The following is a 21501-nucleotide window of genomic DNA, read 5'->3' on the forward strand; positions in this document are numbered from 1 at the left end:
TAGTGTTTGCCGCCCAGGTTTGACTATGGAGTCTCAGCTGTGCAGTGTCAATATTTGACTCTGTAGGTAGCAGGTAGGATGTCAGATCAATAACCCTCAGGGCCTAAGGCAAACTGCAAGGGAGAGCTCAGGAATTAAGGAACTAACAATACTAAGTGAAAGTCAATATGAGCCATGTTCTTAGTGGGGACTGTAGACGAGGTGAAGACAGACTGTTCAAACCACAAGAGGCAACCCTGCAATGGACACAAGCTGCAAGAAAAGAAGCTGATTAAATATTAAGAAAAATCTTTTTACTACGACAGTAGTCAGACGCTGAAACAGTGCCCCCCTAGAGGCTGTGGGATCTCTGTTCCTGAAGACATTCGTAACACAACTGCTCAAGGCTGTGGTTTGTGCTGGCCCTGCTTTGAGTTGGGGTTGGACTTGAGGCCTGTGGGGCCCCTTCCCAGCTAAATTACTGTGTGATTCTGTGCCTCTGCATTCTGTAGTGGCAGGGAAAATTTTCTGCTATTTAACTAATGACAGATGAATGGAGCCATGAGTGCCCATGTAGAGCCTGAAGAGTGTCTCTCTACCAACAGGCAGCTGTGCTTATGCAGTCCTCAGATACATCGTGATGCAAAAGGGCAGAATGGCTTTTGGCCCAGGGCAGGCCAGTGCAGATGAAACACCTCCTGGAGCACTTTGCAAAAGTACCTTTTGGTGAACAGGCCTGCTTTTCCCAGGGAGAGTTTTGTGGAGTCATTTTGAAACTGGCTGATTGGGGTTGAGAGCCCCATAACCCTCATCTGCTTATATTCTCTGGTTTTGAGCGCTCTGCACATAGCTTGTCTCACAGCCAGTGTCTTGTGTGTATCTGCTCCTCCCCTTGGCGACTGTTTGAATGGTGCAGACTTGATTGGTTCTTTCTGTTTGTGACATAAAAAATGTAGCCATGCATATCCTTATAGAGGATTCGGGAAATGACATACAGCTTGCTGAAACCTCCCCAGAACTGAGAGTGGTGATGTCCCAAGACTCAAGTTCCGTTTTGTTTGCTGCCAGAGATTTTTATGTGTAACAGTGTGCCTCTGGATGTGGTTTCTATGCAGAAAGTGGTGTTAACAAGGATTGACTGTGTCACAAGGATGCTGTTAGAGTAATCAAGTTGAAAGATTTAAAAACTACCAGAAATCAGAATAATGTAAACTTAATGCATGGAAAAGACAGACAGATCCTGTCTGTACTTCACATAATTCTTCCCATTATGGGATCTCCAATCGTCTTGCTGTGATTGGAAGTGCCATCAGTTGTACGTTTTCATGGGAAGCAGCAGAAGGACGTTGTTTCACAGGGAGACTTCAGGCAGTCTCGGGCTGTGGGCACAACTGTGCTTCCTGCATCTCTTCTGTGCACCCTGGATGACACTCCTCCTTCTTCATGTGTGGAATTGCAACCTGAAATGAAAACTGCGGCAGCTTTCACACAACCCCAGTGTTTGCTGAAAGTGTGAAAAAATAGAAAAATAGTGTTTTCCCATTTGTCACCCCTAAGTGTGTGAGTGAATCAGAGGACAGAGGGCTGTTTGAGATGCAGCTTCCACCAGCAGCGATGCGGGACTGCATGGAGGCAGTCGGGCCAGATCCCACTGGAGAAGAGGCGCAAGCAGTTTGGCTAAGTTGCAGTGAATCTGTAGTGATGTTTCAAAGGGAGGTGGGGAAAAAAGGAGGAGAGACTGGGGCAGTGTGACTGGTGGCGAGCCAGTTTATGCATAGGAACCAGGTTGTGTCACTCCACATGCACAGGAGTTTGGAGAAACATGAGTAAGGAGGAAGATTTTGACTTCTGGAGGAGAGGTAAGCCAAAGTGTGGCAGGGGAGTGGAGCAGGGGTGCAGTCCTCAACTTTGCTAGAAGATTTGAATTGATGTACAAGGCTAATGTCCTGAATGAGAGCAACTAGTAAAAGGAACAAAATTCTTAAATCTGAACCCATCCTTGGCTGTCAGCACTGTCATTCATTACTTTTCTAAATGGAATATAGCTCTTCAAGGCTGCCCCCCACCCTCACCCCACTCCACAGTTCCTCCAGGACTGCTGCTCCAGGATGGCACTCTTCTGTAGCCTCCTCTTGGTTGAAACCCAGATTCATTCCTGGATAGTTTATCTTAGTATATCCTTACAAAAAATAGCTTTTCTTGATGTTTACCCCAGTCTATTTTTAGAATGCAGTTGTGCAAAGAATCATTGGCAAGAAGACTGTGAGTTCATCAGAAGGTGTATAGGAAAAAAAATAATAAAAAGATTCCATGTCCCTTTAAAAGCAATAGTTACATTGTTTTGTTGGTTAAATTGATAATTAAATTAACAGACTGCTGGTAATCTGTACAGGAGTGCAGAAAATATTGGCTGCTCATGTTGTACTGAGACCTTGAAAGAGGAAGATGTGGTATTTCACTGTCTGAAAATGTCAGTTCACAAGTTGAAGGACTATCATTTCCACATCTATCATGGACAAAAAGGCTGTTAAAGAGGAAAATGGGACAGATCATTTTATCCACCTCTTTGCTCAGGAGGAGTCAGCAAATAAGTAAAGTGTGTGCAGCAGAGGTTTTTGAGAGCTGCATGTTGAGGAGCAAGAATTTGGTGACACTGTCAGTAATGGGAAGGCAGGGCAAAAAAGTTTTCTCAATGGAGAGGCTGAAATCAGCAGGGGAAAAATGACTGCTACGTAGGTATTTCTAATTCATACTGGAGCTTAGGGGCATAATCATAGTATTTTTACCTAATAGTAATATGAAAAGGAATGTAAGCAAAGGTGTCCAAGCAACATAACCTCAGTGTAGTTGAGCTGCTATTGCATTCAGGAAACCAAGAGCAAAATCACATCCAGTGGCACTACCTTTGCTTCCTTATTGCCTACATCACCTCAGACCTGCTTTCAGTCCCCAACCTCCAGTGCAATTGTCTTTCCGTTTCTACTGTCTAATTAAGCCAGTATGATACAGCAGTTCATTAACCTTGTATTGTTTTCCCAAATGGATATACAATAAGTACTTTGCTTGCTGTTTTCTTTTTCCACCCGTATCTGTGTATCTATATTTAGATTTCAGATTTAGAACTGAATTGTACCAATTCCTGGGGTGTTGATTCTGTTCTGGCAGAAGCTAAGGTAATTAACAGTGTCAGTGATTGATTTTGGGAGGCCAGCTGGACAACTTGGCTGGATGCAGACCCTGCTCATGCAGAATCATCAGGTTTTAAATCATGAGAATCAGTGGAGTTACTTGACTTCAGAAATGCCTGGAAAAAAAAAAAAATCAGTTCTTTGACAAGCTATTCAGACCACATTCCATTTTGCACAGCTAGATTAGCTATCAGAACTAGGTGCCCAGGCCCACACTGAATTTTTAGAGAACAGCAAGGCTCATTTCCTAGAGCCCACATTAAACGTACAAGGAAACAAAATCCTCAAATTCAAAACAAAAAACTAAATTCAGTGGCAGAGATGGCACCACAAGAATAGTCTGGTTATGTTGAATCATTTTGTATCACCTCACAAATGCAGCATCATTACTGTACACCTAAACTGTATTAAATCAAAGGTACTTAAAAAATCACATTTTGGTATGCTATAGGAAATCTGAGATAACTCTGCTTAAATCAGTGGAATGGAATTGAACAGATTTACAGCCTGGCAAAATTTACTCCTAAATCTGAGTGAACTAATCTATCCACATGGGAGTTGCTAGGAGTATGCCAGACAACTAAATAAAATAAATACAGGAATTGAAGTGGGAAAACATTCAGTTAACTCCTGATGCAAAGGAACTTTAATAATGGATGTGTTGTTAAAGGAGGACTATTAATATGTTTTGTACCTAAGTCTCTCTTATTTGAAAAGTTTGGGGTTTTTAAAGTCCACTAACCCATGTCTTCACAGAGTAGAATTTCCTCAGGATGTGAATTGTCTCTCAATGTGTACATACAGCCCCAGGCAGACAGAGAGCCAAAGCATTAATTCAAACTTCTGAACATTATCATAATTCAAATAATAAATGGTTTGAAACAGTGTCACTTTTAAACTGCTTTAGTGCAGATGGTCTTTTTCTTAATTCCCAGCCCCATAGTTAGTGAGCTGAGCTTATTGAACTGCTTGCCAATTCTGTTAAGAGCAGATGGAGTGAAACGGGATAAAGGCAATATTTCAGTGCAGCTCCCATGCATTGGCTCCCACCCCCAGATGCCATTATCGACATACATTTTACAACTCCACATCTCTCGCCATCAGCGGTTAGAATTATAAAGAGGTTGAGCATACTTGGCTTGAATGTCAGTAATCAATAAGGATGCTCATTTGGCTTAATAAGGATAAATTGTTGCCCTTGAAGCAACATACCATTCCAGCAGTCAAAGTGAACTAAGACTAGTTCCTTGATGTTTATACTAACTGTGGGTGTCTGTGTGTATGTGTGTGTGCGCACACAATTATGTTATGCATTTCTCTGACCATTCCCTAGCACTGTGGATTCCTCTTGTGTGTCTTTTAATTCCTTTGAGTGCTCCCTTTTTAAAAGCTCATTTCTTCCACTTCAGGCTGGCTTTTTTTCCTGAAGACTTTCATTATAAACTCTGTCTTTCTAAAAAGCTCCCAGTTTCCCCTTCTAAAGCCTGCTGACAAAACGTGATAGGTGGGATTTTCAGAAGTGCCTGCTGTGAGTGGACTGTTGCTACCTCTAAAGCCCTTGATTAAATTCTGTCCAGCTTTAGCTAGGGCAGACAGACCTCTGTGCCACAGACTTAAATTATTCTGAGTGCTTAGGAAATACTGATCCTACTCCTATGGGAAGCAGTTATCATTTTTATAGAAATCATGAATGTTCTGATCACAAAAAAATACATAATACATAAACACAGCTACAAGATCGATGGATCCCTGGAGACTTCATTTTTGATGTTTTAATAAATAAAACAGGACAGTAAATAAAACAGGCTAGAAGTCATCCTTTGTCCCTCAGACTAGTTGGCATGTGCAATCTGTGGCCAAATGGCTAAACTCCTTCTGCATAAATAGCAGTGGCTGCCTGCAGCTTTCATCATGGGACTTGTCCTGGGCACTTTCTGAGACACTGTTGTCACCAGGCCAGTCTATGTCAGGGACCATGCTAGCAATGTCACAGTATGAGTGACTGGCCATGCTGAACCCAGACCCTGGCACTTTTTACTTCATTAGTACAAATATGATGTATTTGTCCAGAATTTTCACTGACCTTCCCAAAAGGGATATCCTTCATCTAAATTTCTTTTCAAAGTTGGCAGGAGCTCTGTAACCTATCTGGCAGACTCAGGCAAATATAAGTTTGAGAAGGTGTGGAGGCTGCAGGAAGCATCCAATATTGCTGAGGCTTGCTGGTAAAATGTGGTGGTGGAAGTCTGCAGTTATTTTCCTCTTCCCCGGATGTCTTGAAGCCTTCCATCCGTGAAGTCTACGCTGTCAGTAAATTTTAAAAGCTAATAGCAGGACATTCCTAATTCCATGCCAATTGCAGTAAAAATGGGAGCTTCTGTGAGCTATAGTATTTATTAAAGCTGTCTTTGCCCCCTGTATCCTAGGAGTTAGTATAAGAAGGCCTAATATTTGCAGTATCTTGCCACTGAGTGTAAGAATGACAGATCCTTGTCTTGGCTGAGAGCTGGGTCTATGTCAGTTCATCGCAAGTGAGTAAGTGTATCCTCACTGTGGAAGTGCAATGTCCTGAAGACATTGTGTAGTAGTTTCTGTGGGCTGGAACCAGTCATCCATGTTTTAATGTTTGCTCATGTCATTTTTAACCTTCTGTTTCTTTCCCTTTCCTGGCAGATTTTTATTGGTGAGATATCCATGTATTTCATAAAGTCAACCCGAGAAACCCTAATTGTTCAAGAGAAAACTATTTTGACTGGAGAGTGCTGTTACCTGAATCCACTGCTTCGAAGAATAATACGTTTTATAGGTAAGCACCCTGAGCACTGCAAGCTTAGTCCCTGTTTGCACCAAAAGTGAACAAAACATCCTAATAATCTACACCACAAAATAAATTAAGCTGTGAAATCTTTGCAGGCGTCTTCCACCTTAGAAGGATAGTCCCCCTCAGGATTTGCAAGGTAATGTTCAAAATGTGCCATATCATACTGTCTAGAGCTGGTTTATATCCTATTCTGCTGAGCTTAATACTTCTGGACCCTTGAAGAAAGGTTATGCCAATCAAATCCTTATATGAATAATTCCATCATTGCTAGTCTGTATGAGCTTCCCATTTTACTTACAAATTGGTGCTCACCAGGCCATCTCTTCGGCATTTTTCTTTTCAGCTCTGAAGTTAACATCCATAGCTCTGCCACATGATGTTCAGCTAAGCACAGTGTAAAAACACCCAGAGCCCTCTTCAAAATAACATTCTTATTTTAATTGTATTTGGTTTTTGTTAGAGCTTTCGTTCATCGCTGAGAAATGAATGAAGAAGTTCTGTTATAAAACCATTTGGAGGTTGCTTTATATGGTGCTTGCAAACCACTATGCCTCTTCACAGTTGATTAGTGGAAAAAATGCCCACAAGACTTTACTGAGGGGACTGTCCCATGGTTATTTTGGAACAGAAAGAGGAACAACATTGCTGCTTTGGCACTGACACAGAATCTGGTTGTCCTCTGAAGGCTTTCCAATTCACAATCATTTAAGGTTACCCAAACTGCACCCCTGTGTTTAGAGATAAGAAGGACTGGTTGCTCACTTACTCCTTCCTTGCAGCAGCACAGTAAGAAGAAGGCAGCTCTGAACTGCATGTGCAAGGGGCTCTAGCTTCCCTCCTTCTTACTCGTTCATGAGAAGTCCCAAGTTCATGCATGGAATGAGATGGTTTGTGTTGCTGCTGGCATGGGCCACTGCCCAAGAAGGGATTTGCCACAGAGCACCTCCCTCCCTGTATACTCTTAGAGGTAAAGTTACACACTGCATCTTACAGAGAGCTGGGTCTGAATTCACAGTCTGAGTTAAAAGAAACAATGAGGAAAAAAGCTGAAAATATTTGGATCGCTTCTTCCCTGTCACTGCTGAATTTCTGAGCTTTATCTGGAAGAAAAATATATGCTGTGACTGTGGCAAGGGTTGTATTGAATCCATGGAGCACAGCCCTAGCTCCAGGCAGGGATACTTGCTCAGAGTATGGAGTTGAAAGTCTTACCCTGTGTTAAGGTTTTCATCAGCAGCAATTACGTGCTGGAAAGAAGGAAGAGCCCTGGTTTTCTTTCTCCCTCTGCTCTCTCTGTGCCTCCTGCTTTATGCATGGAAGTTAAGAAATGAAATGCTTTTTTACCTTCTGCCACACTGGGGGTGGAGACAAACCACCTGTGGTTCATTCCTCAGGCCTGGCCTGTGTGCTGCTTATGCAAACAAAAGACAAGGGAATGCAGTTAAAAGCAAAATACCCTTAAACTTCACATAACCTCTAGGATATATTGATGAATAGTAAACTGCCATTAAGAGAGAAGCACCATATTGGAGTCCACTGGGCCACTCGGGGCTGTTTGACTGTTTCAGCACATTCAGCATGTTGCAAAGTCCTAATCAAATACTCTTGCCTGCGGGGTCAGCACTAAAAGAGCTTAGACCATGAAGGCTAAGCACTTGCTCTGTGTGTTTTCTTATAGTTAGCCTAATTCTTAAACATTCATCCTATTGTTTCTCCTCTGGTGGAAGAGAAGAGGGTAGCAATGGTGGAGTGGACTCTCAGAGAGCAGTAGGATATGAGCCCTGATAGAGAAATCAATCTTGGCTTTGCAGCTATATTTTATTTCCTGAGAAAAATGAAGTTACCATTATTAGAAATGGCTTAAAGTGTTTGTCTCATCTTAAACTACACTGATTGTTTGCTTGTTTTTCTTCTGAAACCTCCTTCCTCAACAGTAAAATGAGAGAAATGGAGTTTGTTGGAAAGTGACTGAAATAATTTATGAAAGGAACTGAAAATAACTGCATGTTTTTCACTGACATTCCACCTGTATTTTGAAAGCATGACATGGACTGAGCAGCTGTAACCCATGCTGGATGATCAGGGAAGTTAGTTCCATACAGCAGCTTACTTCAAAAAGAGGCTACCTGGATGCTTGACTCTGGAGAGACTAAGGTTGCTCATACATGGATTTCCTTGCATGTGTCTCCTCTTGCTAAACTTTAGGGCCATAAGTTGATTAAGTAGGTTGTCTTCCAAGATATCCCAGCAAGCAGTCTGGCTTGTTGTAAAGAAGTTTGCTGCTGTTTCAACATACACTTTCTCATTATTTGGTGGCACTGGAAGTGCTGGCCCAGACTCAACTGCTGAGGGCTGCAGTACTCTGCAAAACAAGTCATGGTTGAAAACTTTATCATGCTCTGACTGTGATGTATATTGATCACTGTAATTCCCCTCTTTGCAGTTCTGCCAAACTATGCCTTATGAAAATCATAGCTATGTGCAGCAATGAATTCAGCTAGCAAGAATTTAATGGCTACAAACTGATTACATATCATCTAGTCTCTGGAGACTTTGAGATAGGGTTGGCTGTAATTGATTTAAAGGCTGTAACACCAGTGAGCCCGGGTAGTGGTGGAGAGTCCCCTGATGGTTTTTGTACCTCAGGAATCCATCTGTTCAATGGATTTGTTCAATGACCTACCACAGCTAAGCTAACTGACCAGAACATGAGAATGCAGTGATGTGACTGCCAGGTTTTTAGAGGCAGACAAATTGCTGGTGAAAGGCTTCACGGAAAGGGCAACTAGCCCTTGCTCTTCAGGGTCATAGAGCTGAAGTCCGTGATGCCACAGAGAGAATGGAAGAACATGTACCTCTTCCAGACTTTGATGCTGAGGTATAATGGGAGATGATGTCATCCTGCCTAAGAAAGAGCTTTATCTTACTGTGCTTACTCCAGCCTAAAGAGCCTGGGAGTGAACTTGAGTCCAAAACTTAGCATATGCTGAGAAAAGATGTAAACAGTGCAAGCCACATGGGAAGAAGACCTACAGCCTCTACAGTTGGTTACTAGCAGAAAGGATGGACAGAAGTTAATTTCACTTACATAAAGCCACTCCTTCCTCTCATCCACATGTGTCACATAGTCTGGCAGCACAAAAAAGCCTTAAAGAAGGAGCAGAAGCTATTTCTGGAAAGGCTTCCTGGCTTTTTGTTACTGTCCTGGCTCTCAGCTCTGTTTTGTGTGTCAGGAGCAGCGAGAAAGAAGAGGCTAGAAGGCAAAGCAGTAAGCAGAATTAACTGGGAGAGAGACTAATTTAGGCCAGAGATAGAGAGTACACTATACTTGCTGCTAGTCTGTTTAGCTTCCCCAGAGTCCAAGAAGGAGGAACTGAGGATCGGATTTGAACATATCTTTACCTCCAGTGAGAAAGACCTTAGGCAAACTAAATGTGCAAACCAAGAAAAGAACAAACAAAGCAAGTCCTGTTCAAAAATACTGAAGACAGACAACATGAACCTTAAGTCCTTCCAGCTCCATCTCACCTGAACTAACACTTGCCTTGGCAGAAGAATCTACATCTTCAGCAGCTTCAACTTCGAATGCTTCAGTTTTAATTTCTCCACTTACACCTCCCCCTAAATTGCTGCCAAAAAGTCCTTCAAGAACAAACCCATAATTTCTGGGCTGTCACTCACATGCTACTCTAACAGTCTTTCTCCTGCTGAGCTCCTTGTTTGGCTGTTCATCAGTGTTGCCACCTCCAGCTCTGTCTGTTGCTTTTGGTAACATAGACATCTGCCCTGAAGAAGAATCCAGCTCTCCTCGCTCACTGTAACCTCAGTAGAACCCTGTCTTCTCCCTGCAACTCATGCTCAAGCTCTCTTTTCTTCCACCCTGAATCTGTCTAGTATCAGTGACTGCTTGTTAACTCCATAGAAACTCTGTTACAGACATTTAACATGCCACCGATTTGGAACAAAACAACAACAAAAAAAACAGAAAAAAAATTTAAAAAAACCCCCTTGGGAGTTGTAGAAGAGCAGCTGAAAAGACATAGGGAAGAGAGAAGTGAGAAACCCATGGGTGGAAGTGGGAATGAGGTGGTAGAAGGCTTCATTAGAGAAAAACCATGAAACCCTTAAGTGACAAAAGAAACAATGCCTTGAAGGGCTCATGAGACATCATAGCTGTGCTCTTTGGTAACATATCATCTTGTCTTCTACCCAGTGCATTTATTTAGGCACTCCTCTCTCTCCCAGTGCCCAGTCAATTATGTGATTTTGTCATACTCAATCTAATTTGTTTGGAAAACGTTCATATTATACATGAACACTCACACTCTCCCAATCCCTTTTCCACCTGCTATGTTTTTTAAAGATTAGAGTTTCAGTGGAGGGAGGCCCTGAAAGGAGTCATGGCTCTATGGAAATGCTGATCCTCAGCCCATCTCTGAAGTTTTGCTCTAATGGTCCTGTGTATCAAATAAAGCCATACATTTATAGTTCTGTGACTCAGACTCTGCTAAACCACCCTTCATCATTATATCTTGAAGGGTGCTGTTAAAGGAGATCTGTATCATTAATCCATTTTAGAACTAGAGAGATGGGAGTTGCAGGGAAATTTATTGTCTGTTGCCATGACATCAGGAACAGGCTCAACAGCAAGCTTCTTCCCAGCACTCATAATCTGATCCCAGGGTTGGCTTTGATCTCCTAGTGAAGACCCCACGAGGTTCACTGCTCTAGGCATCTACTGCCTCTTGAGTCTGCCTGCTTCACCTGTGAGTGTCCTGCCTAGACAGTGTTCCCTCAAGACATAAGAAGGAAGACATGCGGTCTGAGCATGCAAGAAGAAATTCAGTTCCCAGTGCAAAAGTACTCTGAAGCCTCAGGACTCCTCCCCACAGACACAGGATTTGTTTTGTCCTTGCTGCTTCACAACTATCAGTTTTCATCTAGACAACAGCCAGCTGAGAGCCTGGCATAAAAGGGAACAGTAAGGTTTGATTTGTCCCCAACACAGTGACCTGTTTCTCATTGTGGAGGTTCTTCAGCTATAACAAAGGAGTCCTACAGTAGTTTAAGCTGCTGCAGCAGTTTAGATTAGAGGCAACACACCCAAACACAGCTTTAGCCCTGCTTAAAGGCAGCCAGTTAATAACAGAACATGCATAGTTTCACAGTGAACTTCAGATCCAAGGCAGACAGAAGGATAAGGTCAGGCAGACTATGTCCTGCAGCTGCCTAGGGAATCAACATCAGAGCTCTGTATCTATCCGATTACAATAAACTCAGTATGTGTATAAATCTTGTAAACCTTTATTTGCTGAACTAAAGCCTTAATTTGCTGAAATAAAGCCCTAATTTCATTATTTAGCTGCCCACTGTGAGGTGTCACCATGCTTTAAATTAAGCTGTCAGCAGAAGCTGATCTGTGCCATTTGTTAACTACAAATTATGCAGGTCCAAAGTAGAAGCCACTGGTAACGAATTCATGAACCACATTGCATTTCTAAATATCTGAACTGGAGAGAGGCTACTTGCATGTTATCAGGGCTTTGCAGGTATACAAATTAATCACGTTGATTAGAAACCTAATATAATGAAATGCAACACAATACACACTCTAGTCACCCTGCCAAACTGAGTCAGGGAGGTCTGAATCCAGGGATCCTGGGGATATGGTAGCAGCTGTATATAAACAGACTAAATCCTTGACTGAAACCATTCACAAAATAATGCTAAAATAATTTATAACTTCTATTTTCAATACAAATGATAAAGTAGAACATGAAAGCAAATGCAAGATGGCAAGATGTTAACAAACTACCGAACAGGAAATTACCACAAGACGTGGTGAATAAAAATACATGCTGAATGTGGGGAATAAGGAATAAGGATATGTGGAAAATATGGTGAATAAAAAGTCTGTGAGTACTAAAGTTGGGAGACAGGGAGAAGGGGCAGAGGCCCAAGAAACAACCACTCTGGTTTCTCAAAGGTTCAGCACCTAAGTGGTAAATTTTGGCACCAGAAATTTGTAATAAAACTGCTGGGAGGGGTGGGGAGACGAGGGAGGAGAGATGATGTGACTAAAGAATAGCAGTGCAGCACCAATATTTTAGACAGAAAAACTGCTCCAAAGCAATCGTGCACCACTTGTTTGACCTGAAAATCTTCAGAATAAATGTCTATAGAAGCAGCTATAAAAGATAAGAGGTAGATGGAACAAATTGCAACATATATCAAAGTCTGATGTTTCCAAGCTAAGCCAGCTTTTTTTCACTGATAAAGGAATTGATTTTCTAAATATAGGGAATATAGCAGGTTTCACCAATCTAGTCTGCAATAAAGAACTTGACGTACTCTGGAGCAAGTTGAGAGGCAGCCCTTTGCCACAAAAACAAATGTCTACCAATGTGCAGAATTAATTCCTGGGCCAGGAAGCAAGAAGAAATTTTGGTTCTGCTTCCTGTGGACAAAGAACCAGGGAGGGATTTAAGACAAAGCCCAACATTCAAGATCCCCACTAAACTCAGGAGGGGAGAATCTTAGAAAGAGACAGCTGCTGAGGGCTTGAGGAAAACAAGGAGAGAATAAGCAGAGAGCATGGTTGGCAAGATAAGAAAAATCAAGGAAAACATACCAAGAGAGTTTCAGGTTTTTGGTTTTGCTTAATTCTTTGCTCCACTATCAAAGTGCAAAAAAGTGCTTCATTCTGTATACATGAAGAAAAAGCAAGAGGGGAAAAAGGCTCAAGTTTAGCAACCAAATCCAAAAGATCCCATGGAGATAGTATGAGAAGAGTACTTATCCTTTACATCACCAAAAGAGCATCTGGAGTTTGATTCCCTTTCCTTACAAAATCTAAGTGAAGTAACTATAACTTTCTACTTGTTTTGTGGAAAGCCCATTTAGGCTACTATTCTTAAAACGCCATCTCTTCCCAGCAACTCTAGTTACAGAGTCAGGGAGGGAGAAAAACCCTATTTGCCTGTCTAAAATTTGGGAATAGCAACTCTCAAGAGCTCTCCATGATGTGCCTTGCAGGGTCAGGAAGTAGTGTTCATTCTTCCTGAAGGAAAAGGATTTTTTCTCATCCTTTTGAGTAATGACTGTAATGACTTATAAGGCAATATTCCAAGGAGTTCAAGTACTACTTTTTGCAGGTACTCACTTAAGACTCTTGCTCACCCATCTGGACCAAAAGAAATCATCAGATGTGGAGATTTTTCTGAAACACCTCAGTTCTTGGCATGTACTTAAGCGATCAAGACCAAGGGCCAGACTGCCTGGCTCTTAGGTTTCCTCTAAGTATTATAAAGGCTGGGTAATAATCCTCACTGCATTCTCTGTGATTTGCACAGTGCATCAAAAAGATGCTGTTTAATTCAAGCTGTGCCAAAAAAATTTAAGAATTTGACCAAAGAGCCATATATAAAACGTAACTTGGCATAACTTGCTGTTTCACCAGGCTGCCTTTTTCCTTTGAACTTACTTTTGCAGTGGCTAATGTAGATGAGGAGTTCCTACTGCCGGTGGAAAACCATGGATTTAAGATATTACCAGAGGGATAAAGGAAATAAGAGAGTGGTGTCAGTGCTCTCTTCATTTCCCTTTTAAACACAGACACTTAGCAGGATAAATGGGAGGAAGACTGTCATACCAGTAAAGAGACAGGAGCCAGTCCTGCAGTCTAGAACCACAGGAAGGCAACCTCCTTCTTTGACCACCACTGGCTTTATAAATCCATGATCACACATCAGTTCATTAATAATGAATGATAATAAACTCATGTAAAGAATAGTAATAAACTCAGTCCCCGAAATCATCTCCACTGTGGTAACACTCCTTCCTAACCTTGGGGAAGTGTGGTAAGGACAAACTGCTCTGCGCTCCTGCAGCCACTCTAGGCTGCCACCCAAGGAGAGGACTCTTCCCATCAGTACCCCAGTGAGGAATTTGTGTGACAGCACAGCTGTATCAGTCACAGCACACCATCTCTCTGAGCGAGTGGCACTGGCAAGCCGCCATTGATGCTCATACAATGAATCCAATTCTAGTTATGGGTTTTATTTTGTGTTACTGTGTGTACAAGTGTGCAGATAGGGCCAGAATGTTTAGAAGGACCTAACTCTGTCAGCTGTAGCCCTTCTGCTTTCTATTAGCTGCATGGTGGGTGACAATACCTGCAGAACAATCCTTGATTCTTGATAATTTGATGTGAAGCATCTTCTGCTGCATTATATTGCTGACTCCCAGGTATTTTTTGTTTCTCAGACTATAGCAGTCTTTTTTTCTTGTTTTTTTAAACTCGGGTCAGATGAGCAATGAAGTTGTTATAACCATGGTGGTGCCAGCTCTTAAGATTTTATCACAGCACTCCTAAGGTGTTTTCCCTGGAGCTCCAGCTCTTGGTCATATTTAAATACATAGCAATCTTAGCTAATTTATAATTTAAATGACTTTTGCTTACAGAGCTACAGGAGGGAGAAAGCAAAAATATATGCTCTTCAACATTCCTGCACCAAAAGTAAATATTCATTTGTTCTAAATTTTTTTGACACTTTAATCCACCTTAGTGATGGGAAGGGGAAAGGGGAGCTGATTTAGTCTTTTGAAACATTTGCATTTGGCATTTCTGCAAACCTGATGTTCCTTTGATATGTAGGCAGTACATGCAAGTAAAAGATCCTCATATATGATCATAACAGCTGTAGCGGGTATTGGTAACACTCATGGGGACTCAGTGGAGGATATGACAACTGCAGTATTGAGCAACATATGCTCCACAACCCTGAAAATGTTCCTGCATTCAAGTGAATGCTTGCTGCTACAGCATTTGTGGGTACGTGCTCCCAGGGACATGAGCTGAACTGCAGTTGTGTGGAAATGTCTTCCAGACCAAAGCATCAGGATGTTTCCCAAAGGACCTACCAAATATTGCTAGCTCAGGATCTTAATTTTTCAACATCAGATGGTGAATAGTCAAAATCCAAAAGGTACTTGACACTAGATACTTAAGTGCAGTGTTGTGTCTCAGCACTACACTGCTCTTTCAGGTTCAGAGCAGTTATATTACCATTTTCTGACCCAGATGTGGTAAAAAATACATAAACAGTTTTAGCAACTCATGTGAGTGACATGCAAGCTGTGAGCCTTTGTCGTAGTGAAAACTTTACAGGCATAGTATAGGTGCAGTTTTCAGTGAAATCTATAGCTCACAGTTCTGTTCAGAGCTTGAATCACAAAACTACTTGGGCTATTGTTTTCAGCCTGTTTCTAAGTCCTCCTGGAGTTACTGAGTTAAGCACCTGTCAGAGTTAAGCATGCAGTCTTCTGTGTTATATCTTTGATGCAGGACTCTGCTGGAGTCAGCAGGGACTTTTTCCAGGTAATGACTGCAGGGTTTGGTCCCTTACCTGTTGTTATGTCTCTTCCTTTCAGGTACCAAGATTTTTTTTAAACCTGTTTGAATAATCATTATTTTTAACCTTTCATCACAGGAGTGTTTGCATTTGGACTTTTTGCCACTGACATATTTGTAAACGCTGGCCAGGTTGTGACTGGGAACTTGGCTCCCTACTTCCTGACTGTATGTAAACCCAACTACACAGGAAACGACTGTCGCACCCACCACCAGTTCATAAATAATGGCAACATCTGCACTGGGGATGTGGAGGTGATTGAAAAGGCAAGGAGATCCTTTCCATCCAAACATGCTGCTTTGAGCATCTACTCAGCTTTATATGCCACGGTGAGTGCCAGTGATGATCGCTAACTTGTATGAGAGGTTTCTGTACATGCATCTAGATGGGGCTGTTTTTCTTACAATGGGTTTTTGAAGAAAAAGAGGATGGTTCTGGGGAGGGATTTCTTCGTCTGTAGGAGAAAATCCCTTTCTCTCTCTGTTTTACCAATCCTAGTATAAGCAAATCAAATGCTTATTGCTTTTAAAGCACTTTATGATGTGGAGGCACGAGGTCCTAATCTTGTCTTTGCTGCTGGTTTTCTCAGAGGCCTTTGAGTATGTATTCAGCCTCTTCTTCTCCCTGCCCCTTGTCTCATGAGCATTAAAATGAAGTTAATGCTTAAATGGCACCTGGATCACTGCTGTTTCTTTTGTTCACATGCCATGGGTTGTTGAACATTTAAAATGTAAATTACGCCATTCCAATGGGAGGCTGAACTAGGCTGGATTTTGCTCCCCATGTTTAGGACCTGAATTCCCCGTGCAAAGAAGGTTGTAATAGAAGTCAGTGCCAGAATTTTGCTGTTATCACAGAGAAATGAACCTCAGCTGACATCCTGACAAAGTGACACTGCTATCTGTCAGGAAGGAAATTGTCTGTCTTGATCCTGGTTCTGCCCTAAGCTAGTTACATCCTTTCATGGACTTTCTGTGCCCAACTTTCGTTGTTTCCTAGGAAGGCAAGTCATGTACAAACGGACTGATTTCTACAATTGAAGGGGAATAATACTTTTCCTTCCTCAGCTTAAGTCCTCAGTAGTTCAGTGTTTCTGAGCCCTAGTCTTCCAAGAGTACCTGTGATGGGCTTGCAGTTCTCCCCACATAGGAAGATACCATGTGGAACCAGGACATGGAATTACTTCTGAGCCACAAGGTCATAAAATTCTGCCCTTAAGGCATTTCAGTCCAAATTTAGCCCAGTTGTCTGCTTGAAGACACCCTTTAGCACTAAAGGTGTTGTCACTTTCACTTGTCTTTTCTCTGCCTGTCAGCTGGGAATAACATGAGCATTACCTGAGAAATGCAGTGTTCAGATCTAGCTTTGCTTAATAATGGGGCTGTGCACAATGTTTTGAGAAGTGTCTTGCTGATTCTAATATGCATGATAAGGTGGGCTGCTGAACACAAAACACAGGGTATTTGGTTAGTAATAGCTTTATTTTGCATAAAGCTGAAGATTTGAGCCATGGAGCAAGAAAAATGAAACCGGTTGAACATAAGGCAGGAGAATGGAATCATCAGAGACACTGTCATTGTATAAATGTCTGTTGAGATCTGGGAACCTCCTCCCATCACTGAACCTTGAGTATCCTCTGCAGATGTCTCTGCACTGATTAGTTCATTAGTCTGCTAGTGACAGTACTCACACTGTGATTGGTTTGGCTTTGTGTTTTGAGTTTTTTTTAATAATCTGGGTTTTATGCTTAATGAAATAGACTTTTTCTTGTCACCTGCCAAAGAAGCTGAGGAGAACCCAAAGCATCACTTTTATGATCTCTGCAAGCAGAGATGAATCTTGAATGCCTGAAGTAGGGGAAAGAGAAAACAGCCGGCAGACCTGGCTTCCATACTTGCACAAAAGTTAGAATGGCATCTAATTAAGTTTTATTAGTCTCCCAGAAGTATTGCAGGAAGAGATGGCAGCCACTGTACATAGCACATGCTGCCGTACAGTTAGAAACACATGCTTCTAAGTACCTTTCCCAAGGGAAAATGATAGGCTAGAAATACTGCTTAATTCATTAACGTTCCTGGCAAAAATCAAAAAACAGATGATAAAGTCATATGTTGCATATGGTTATCCCAGATACATCATCTTTAAACAACTGTTACTTCATGCTCTTCTGAGAAAGGTCATGGGAGAGTCAATGACAAGGACATCTAACAGATCATAGTGTTCAGTCTGAACATGGAAAATTGAAGTGTTTCACCAGCACAACTGGAGGACCTCTTATTTTAGAGACAAGGTAGATATCCTTGCTGATCCTCCTGTTTGCCTCTGGAGTGAAAGAAAGGAGAATTGTTTTACAGTCACAACAGGGTCTCCACAGTTGAAAGATACGACTAATCACTTACATTGACTAGTAGTGTTTTTAGGATTCTTCAGCTAAGCTCGTGCCTAGCAGCATCCACAAGTAATGTTTTCTGTCACCTCTTTCTGGTTAGAAGACTCTACCTCATCAGACCAGATCATGACCTGGCATCTGTCGTTTACACCTGGGTGCGTTGCTTCTTGACTCAGAGTGACACAATATACTTGGACATGAAAGTGTCAACATTTGGGAAATTCTGAATTGCAGAGAACACTACAGCAAATCCCTTCTGCAACTCAGGTCACTGTGATCCCACCAATAATTTCTTCCATTTCTGCAGTAACACCTACCAGACTCATCAATTAAATTCAAGTCCTTGGCACTTAAAGCACCTGCACTGAGCATCTAGGAGACTGCATTGTGTTCTACAAAACACATCATTGTCAAAGGCTCTGCATCTCTCTTACTATATAAATTTATGGTAAAGGAAAAGGTTGTCTCTAAAGCTTGTAGGACACAGAATTTTCCAGTATTGGTATGAAATGGTGAACTTTCCAAGGAAAATAAACTATCACAAATCTCCGCACTTTCTGCTGAAAGGACAAGACAGACTTCTTCCACTTTGCCTTTCTCATCATACATATAGCATACATTCTAAATATATGCATATATTTGCATATATATATATGTATGTCTATTTTAAACTTGCAAACAGAAAAGCCTCCTTGGCTGTCTATGCTTTTGTCTGTCTGAAAAAGATGGGAGAGGAATTACACACAGGATGAATGCTACTATCACACATTGCACATTGCTAAATACACTGCTTGAGTGTACTGATAAGAGCACAGTAAAGAAGCTGAATAGATAATTTGTATAGTTAAAGCATATGTAGTTTATTTTTTAATCTGATTTGTTCTATTTTCTTCACATCTTTTTATATTCACTTCTTTCGTCCCTCTCCCACCCATCAAATAACTGTTTTGACATTTCGAGTTTTGTAAATATATGTACCCTGTATATAGCATTGTGGGAAATATTCAAAAACACCTGCTGTGTGTAGGAAGTGACTTTCACTTAGATTTTGGGCTCTTACACAAAGCTTTGAAAACATGCTCTAAGTGAAAGGGTAAACACATTGTGAGAATCTTAAAAAATATCTTGGCTTTAGGGACCAGGACCATAAAGATCAGACTGCAGTGACGGGGAAGTTTGACCAGAATGGAGAAGCTCTCCCAGTTAATTTCTTAGCTCAGTGTGTGATTTATGGATGAACTGGAACATACCTCCTAGGAAAAGAGTTTGTCTTGTTTTCAACCCTCCTCATGAGGGTTTAACAGATTTCCCCCTGGCAATTTGTTCACGTGGTTAATCACCCTCGTTGCTGAAATGTTCTCTTTACTACAAGTTCACGTTTTCCTGCCAAGATGCATGAAACTTCAAATACATTTGATACTTCCCATCTGTAATAAGGAGAACTCTCCCATGCTGCTAAGCCAAAGATCCAGCTTCATCTCATACCTGTAAAAAACAAGCATGTGTGTGTTGTTCTCTGTGGCTAGGGTTTGCAGCTGGACTGCATTCTTAAAGGTGGTGCTTTTCCTTTGGATGCTGTAAACCGCAGCAGTGCTTTGGTGGGGAACAGAAAAGCAGTCCAGCTCCCCATTTCTCACATGAATTGGCTTCTGCTAAAAGAAATGCATAGGGTGAAAGGGTGGGTGGTAATTATTCACACAGTGGCAATGACATTTTTTCCTGTTGTTTCCAAAGAAGAACCTTAACCTGTTCTGGTGAGTCAGGTGCAGCTCAACCGGCCAGCAAAGACTGGGGCGAGATTGCCGCCTAGTGCTCAGTTGCTAGCTGTCTTTTCAAGGCATGTGCTGCAGTCGGGTGTTAAGTTTGAAAAACAACGCAAGCAGGAACCTGTTGAGTAGCTTAGCCCCATTCCCAGTGCTATTACACACCATAACGTTCCAGTTCATAAATCGAATTCACCTTTAAATGATGTGCTCAGCAGCACATCAGTTAAGGGCAGAAGACTTCACTTCCCCAGGCAGAGCTCTGGCACATTCAGCTGTTAGTCTAGTACTGCAGTTTCTTGGCAGGTGAAAGTATAACTTTGCCTAGCTACAGGTTTGGAGGCAGTCAAATTTGCCTTCCCCTTGTCAGCTTCTCTGGCCTGTCCCTTTCCCTTCCAAGAGGTGTTTGCTGCATCCTTCTTCTAGAGTTACATATTGTAATGGGTTTAGGGCTAATGTTTTTAACACCAGCCAGCGAGGGGAAGCCAGCTGGGGGGGTGGAGGGGACGTTCTGTGGCCCACTCAGGAAGAAAGGAAAAGAAATATGGACAGGGAGAAAGTTAGAGTAAAAAATACACACAATGCAGCAGAATAAAGGAATAATTGAAAGGCAGTGAACAGAATAACCTTGAGAATGGCTATAATTTGTGCTTCTTGATTGCAAAACTATGTGCTAGACCATAGTGACCTCTGTATGCCTGGCTCATGAAGAAAGGGACAAGCATTAAAACACAGTAAAATAATTGCCCATGGTTGCCAAATAGATCGAATGTGAAGCAAGCTGTGCTGGTAATCGCAATTGGAAGCACCAGGCCAGGCCTCTCCAGACTTCCTTCAGCACATGCACAGGAAAATCCTGAGGTAGCTTCACCCCAGCCAAGCCATTGTAGTCTTGGTCAGAGACTGGTGGTGTGAACCAGCACAGTGTCCTTCACTGCTGCAGCAGCAGCAGCAAAGAAAAATTCTCCTGGGTCTCCACAGTCCTGCAGTGTCCCGCTCTGAATTCAGTGCCACCCATGGCAAAGCGCTCAGCAGTGCCCTTCCCCAGAAGTGAAATCATCCTAGAGAAAGGTGATGTTTGTGATCTGCAGACAGCACAATCAGAGATCCCAGTTGTGGTGTTACTGCAAGTGTGATTAAAACAATAAGGATCTTCTATAGTCTTTTGTTCAGAAGAGTAACTGAACCATATTACCATTTGTGACAACTAAAGAAGGGTCAAGAATGGAAATATTTTCAGCTTTGGTGGTTTTACTGTTTTTACAACAAGATAACATTTTTTCTTTACAAATAAAAATGCATCTTTTGATATTAAACAGTGGAAGAAACACTTCCATGGCTTGTAATGTTTCCATTCTCCAGCAGAACAGGTGTTTGTACTTTCACTGGATCAGATCTACACTATGTGAATGAGGTTCATTTACCACCTGATTGGTAATGAGAACCAAATTAATTTTTCAAATGTATCTTCCTGATTCTGTTTCATGTATGGGAGGCAGTGTGTCATCTGGAGACATTTCTGGCAAACGTGTTTGACATATTTGCTTTGCTTATCAAAGTTTTGGAAATCCTGCAGGCATCCATACTTCCTTGCTGAAAAGGATTTTACTGAATTGTTTTGCCATCAGGCATGGTTTGCTTGATCTTTGTCATTTTGTGGCTCTGGAATTAATGAGTGGCTGCTAATTGTGGCCCACATGGTTTCACTCTGTCAAAATGAATTTAAAATAAAATACAAACTGCCAAAAACATATGGGCTTCATTAAAAATTACTCGGAGCACAGTGAAACTTCGTGCTCTGGAATTACATTTTCAGAAATAACTTTGTTTTGAAAGAAATCTCTCTCATATTCTGTGTTTCATTTCATCGTGCAGAGAAAATGTCTGGAATGGTTTCTCTTAATGTCCCCTGTTTCTTAAACTTAACACCACGTAAGAAATTGGAGCA

At 41.7% G+C, this 21501-nt stretch overlaps 1 protein-coding gene across 3 annotated transcripts in view; it reads left to right on the plus strand.

Moving 5' to 3' along the window:
* PLPPR1 (phospholipid phosphatase related 1) overlaps positions 1–21501 on the plus strand; it is a 135102-nt gene that overhangs the window by 107433 nt on the left and 6168 nt on the right. For all 3 annotated transcript variants that reach the window (XM_074855103.1, XM_074855105.1, XM_074855104.1), the window contains exons 4-5: positions 5841–5973; positions 15480–15730. In XM_074855103.1, coding sequence (XP_074711204.1) covers positions 5841–5973; positions 15480–15730 — 384 coding nt within the window. The remainder of the gene's footprint in view (positions 1–5840; positions 5974–15479; positions 15731–21501) is intronic.

Source organism: Strix uralensis, chromosome Z (assembly GCF_047716275.1).
Source record: "Strix uralensis isolate ZFMK-TIS-50842 chromosome Z, bStrUra1, whole genome shotgun sequence".
NCBI classification, from domain to species: Eukaryota; Metazoa; Chordata; class Aves; order Strigiformes; family Strigidae; genus Strix; species Strix uralensis.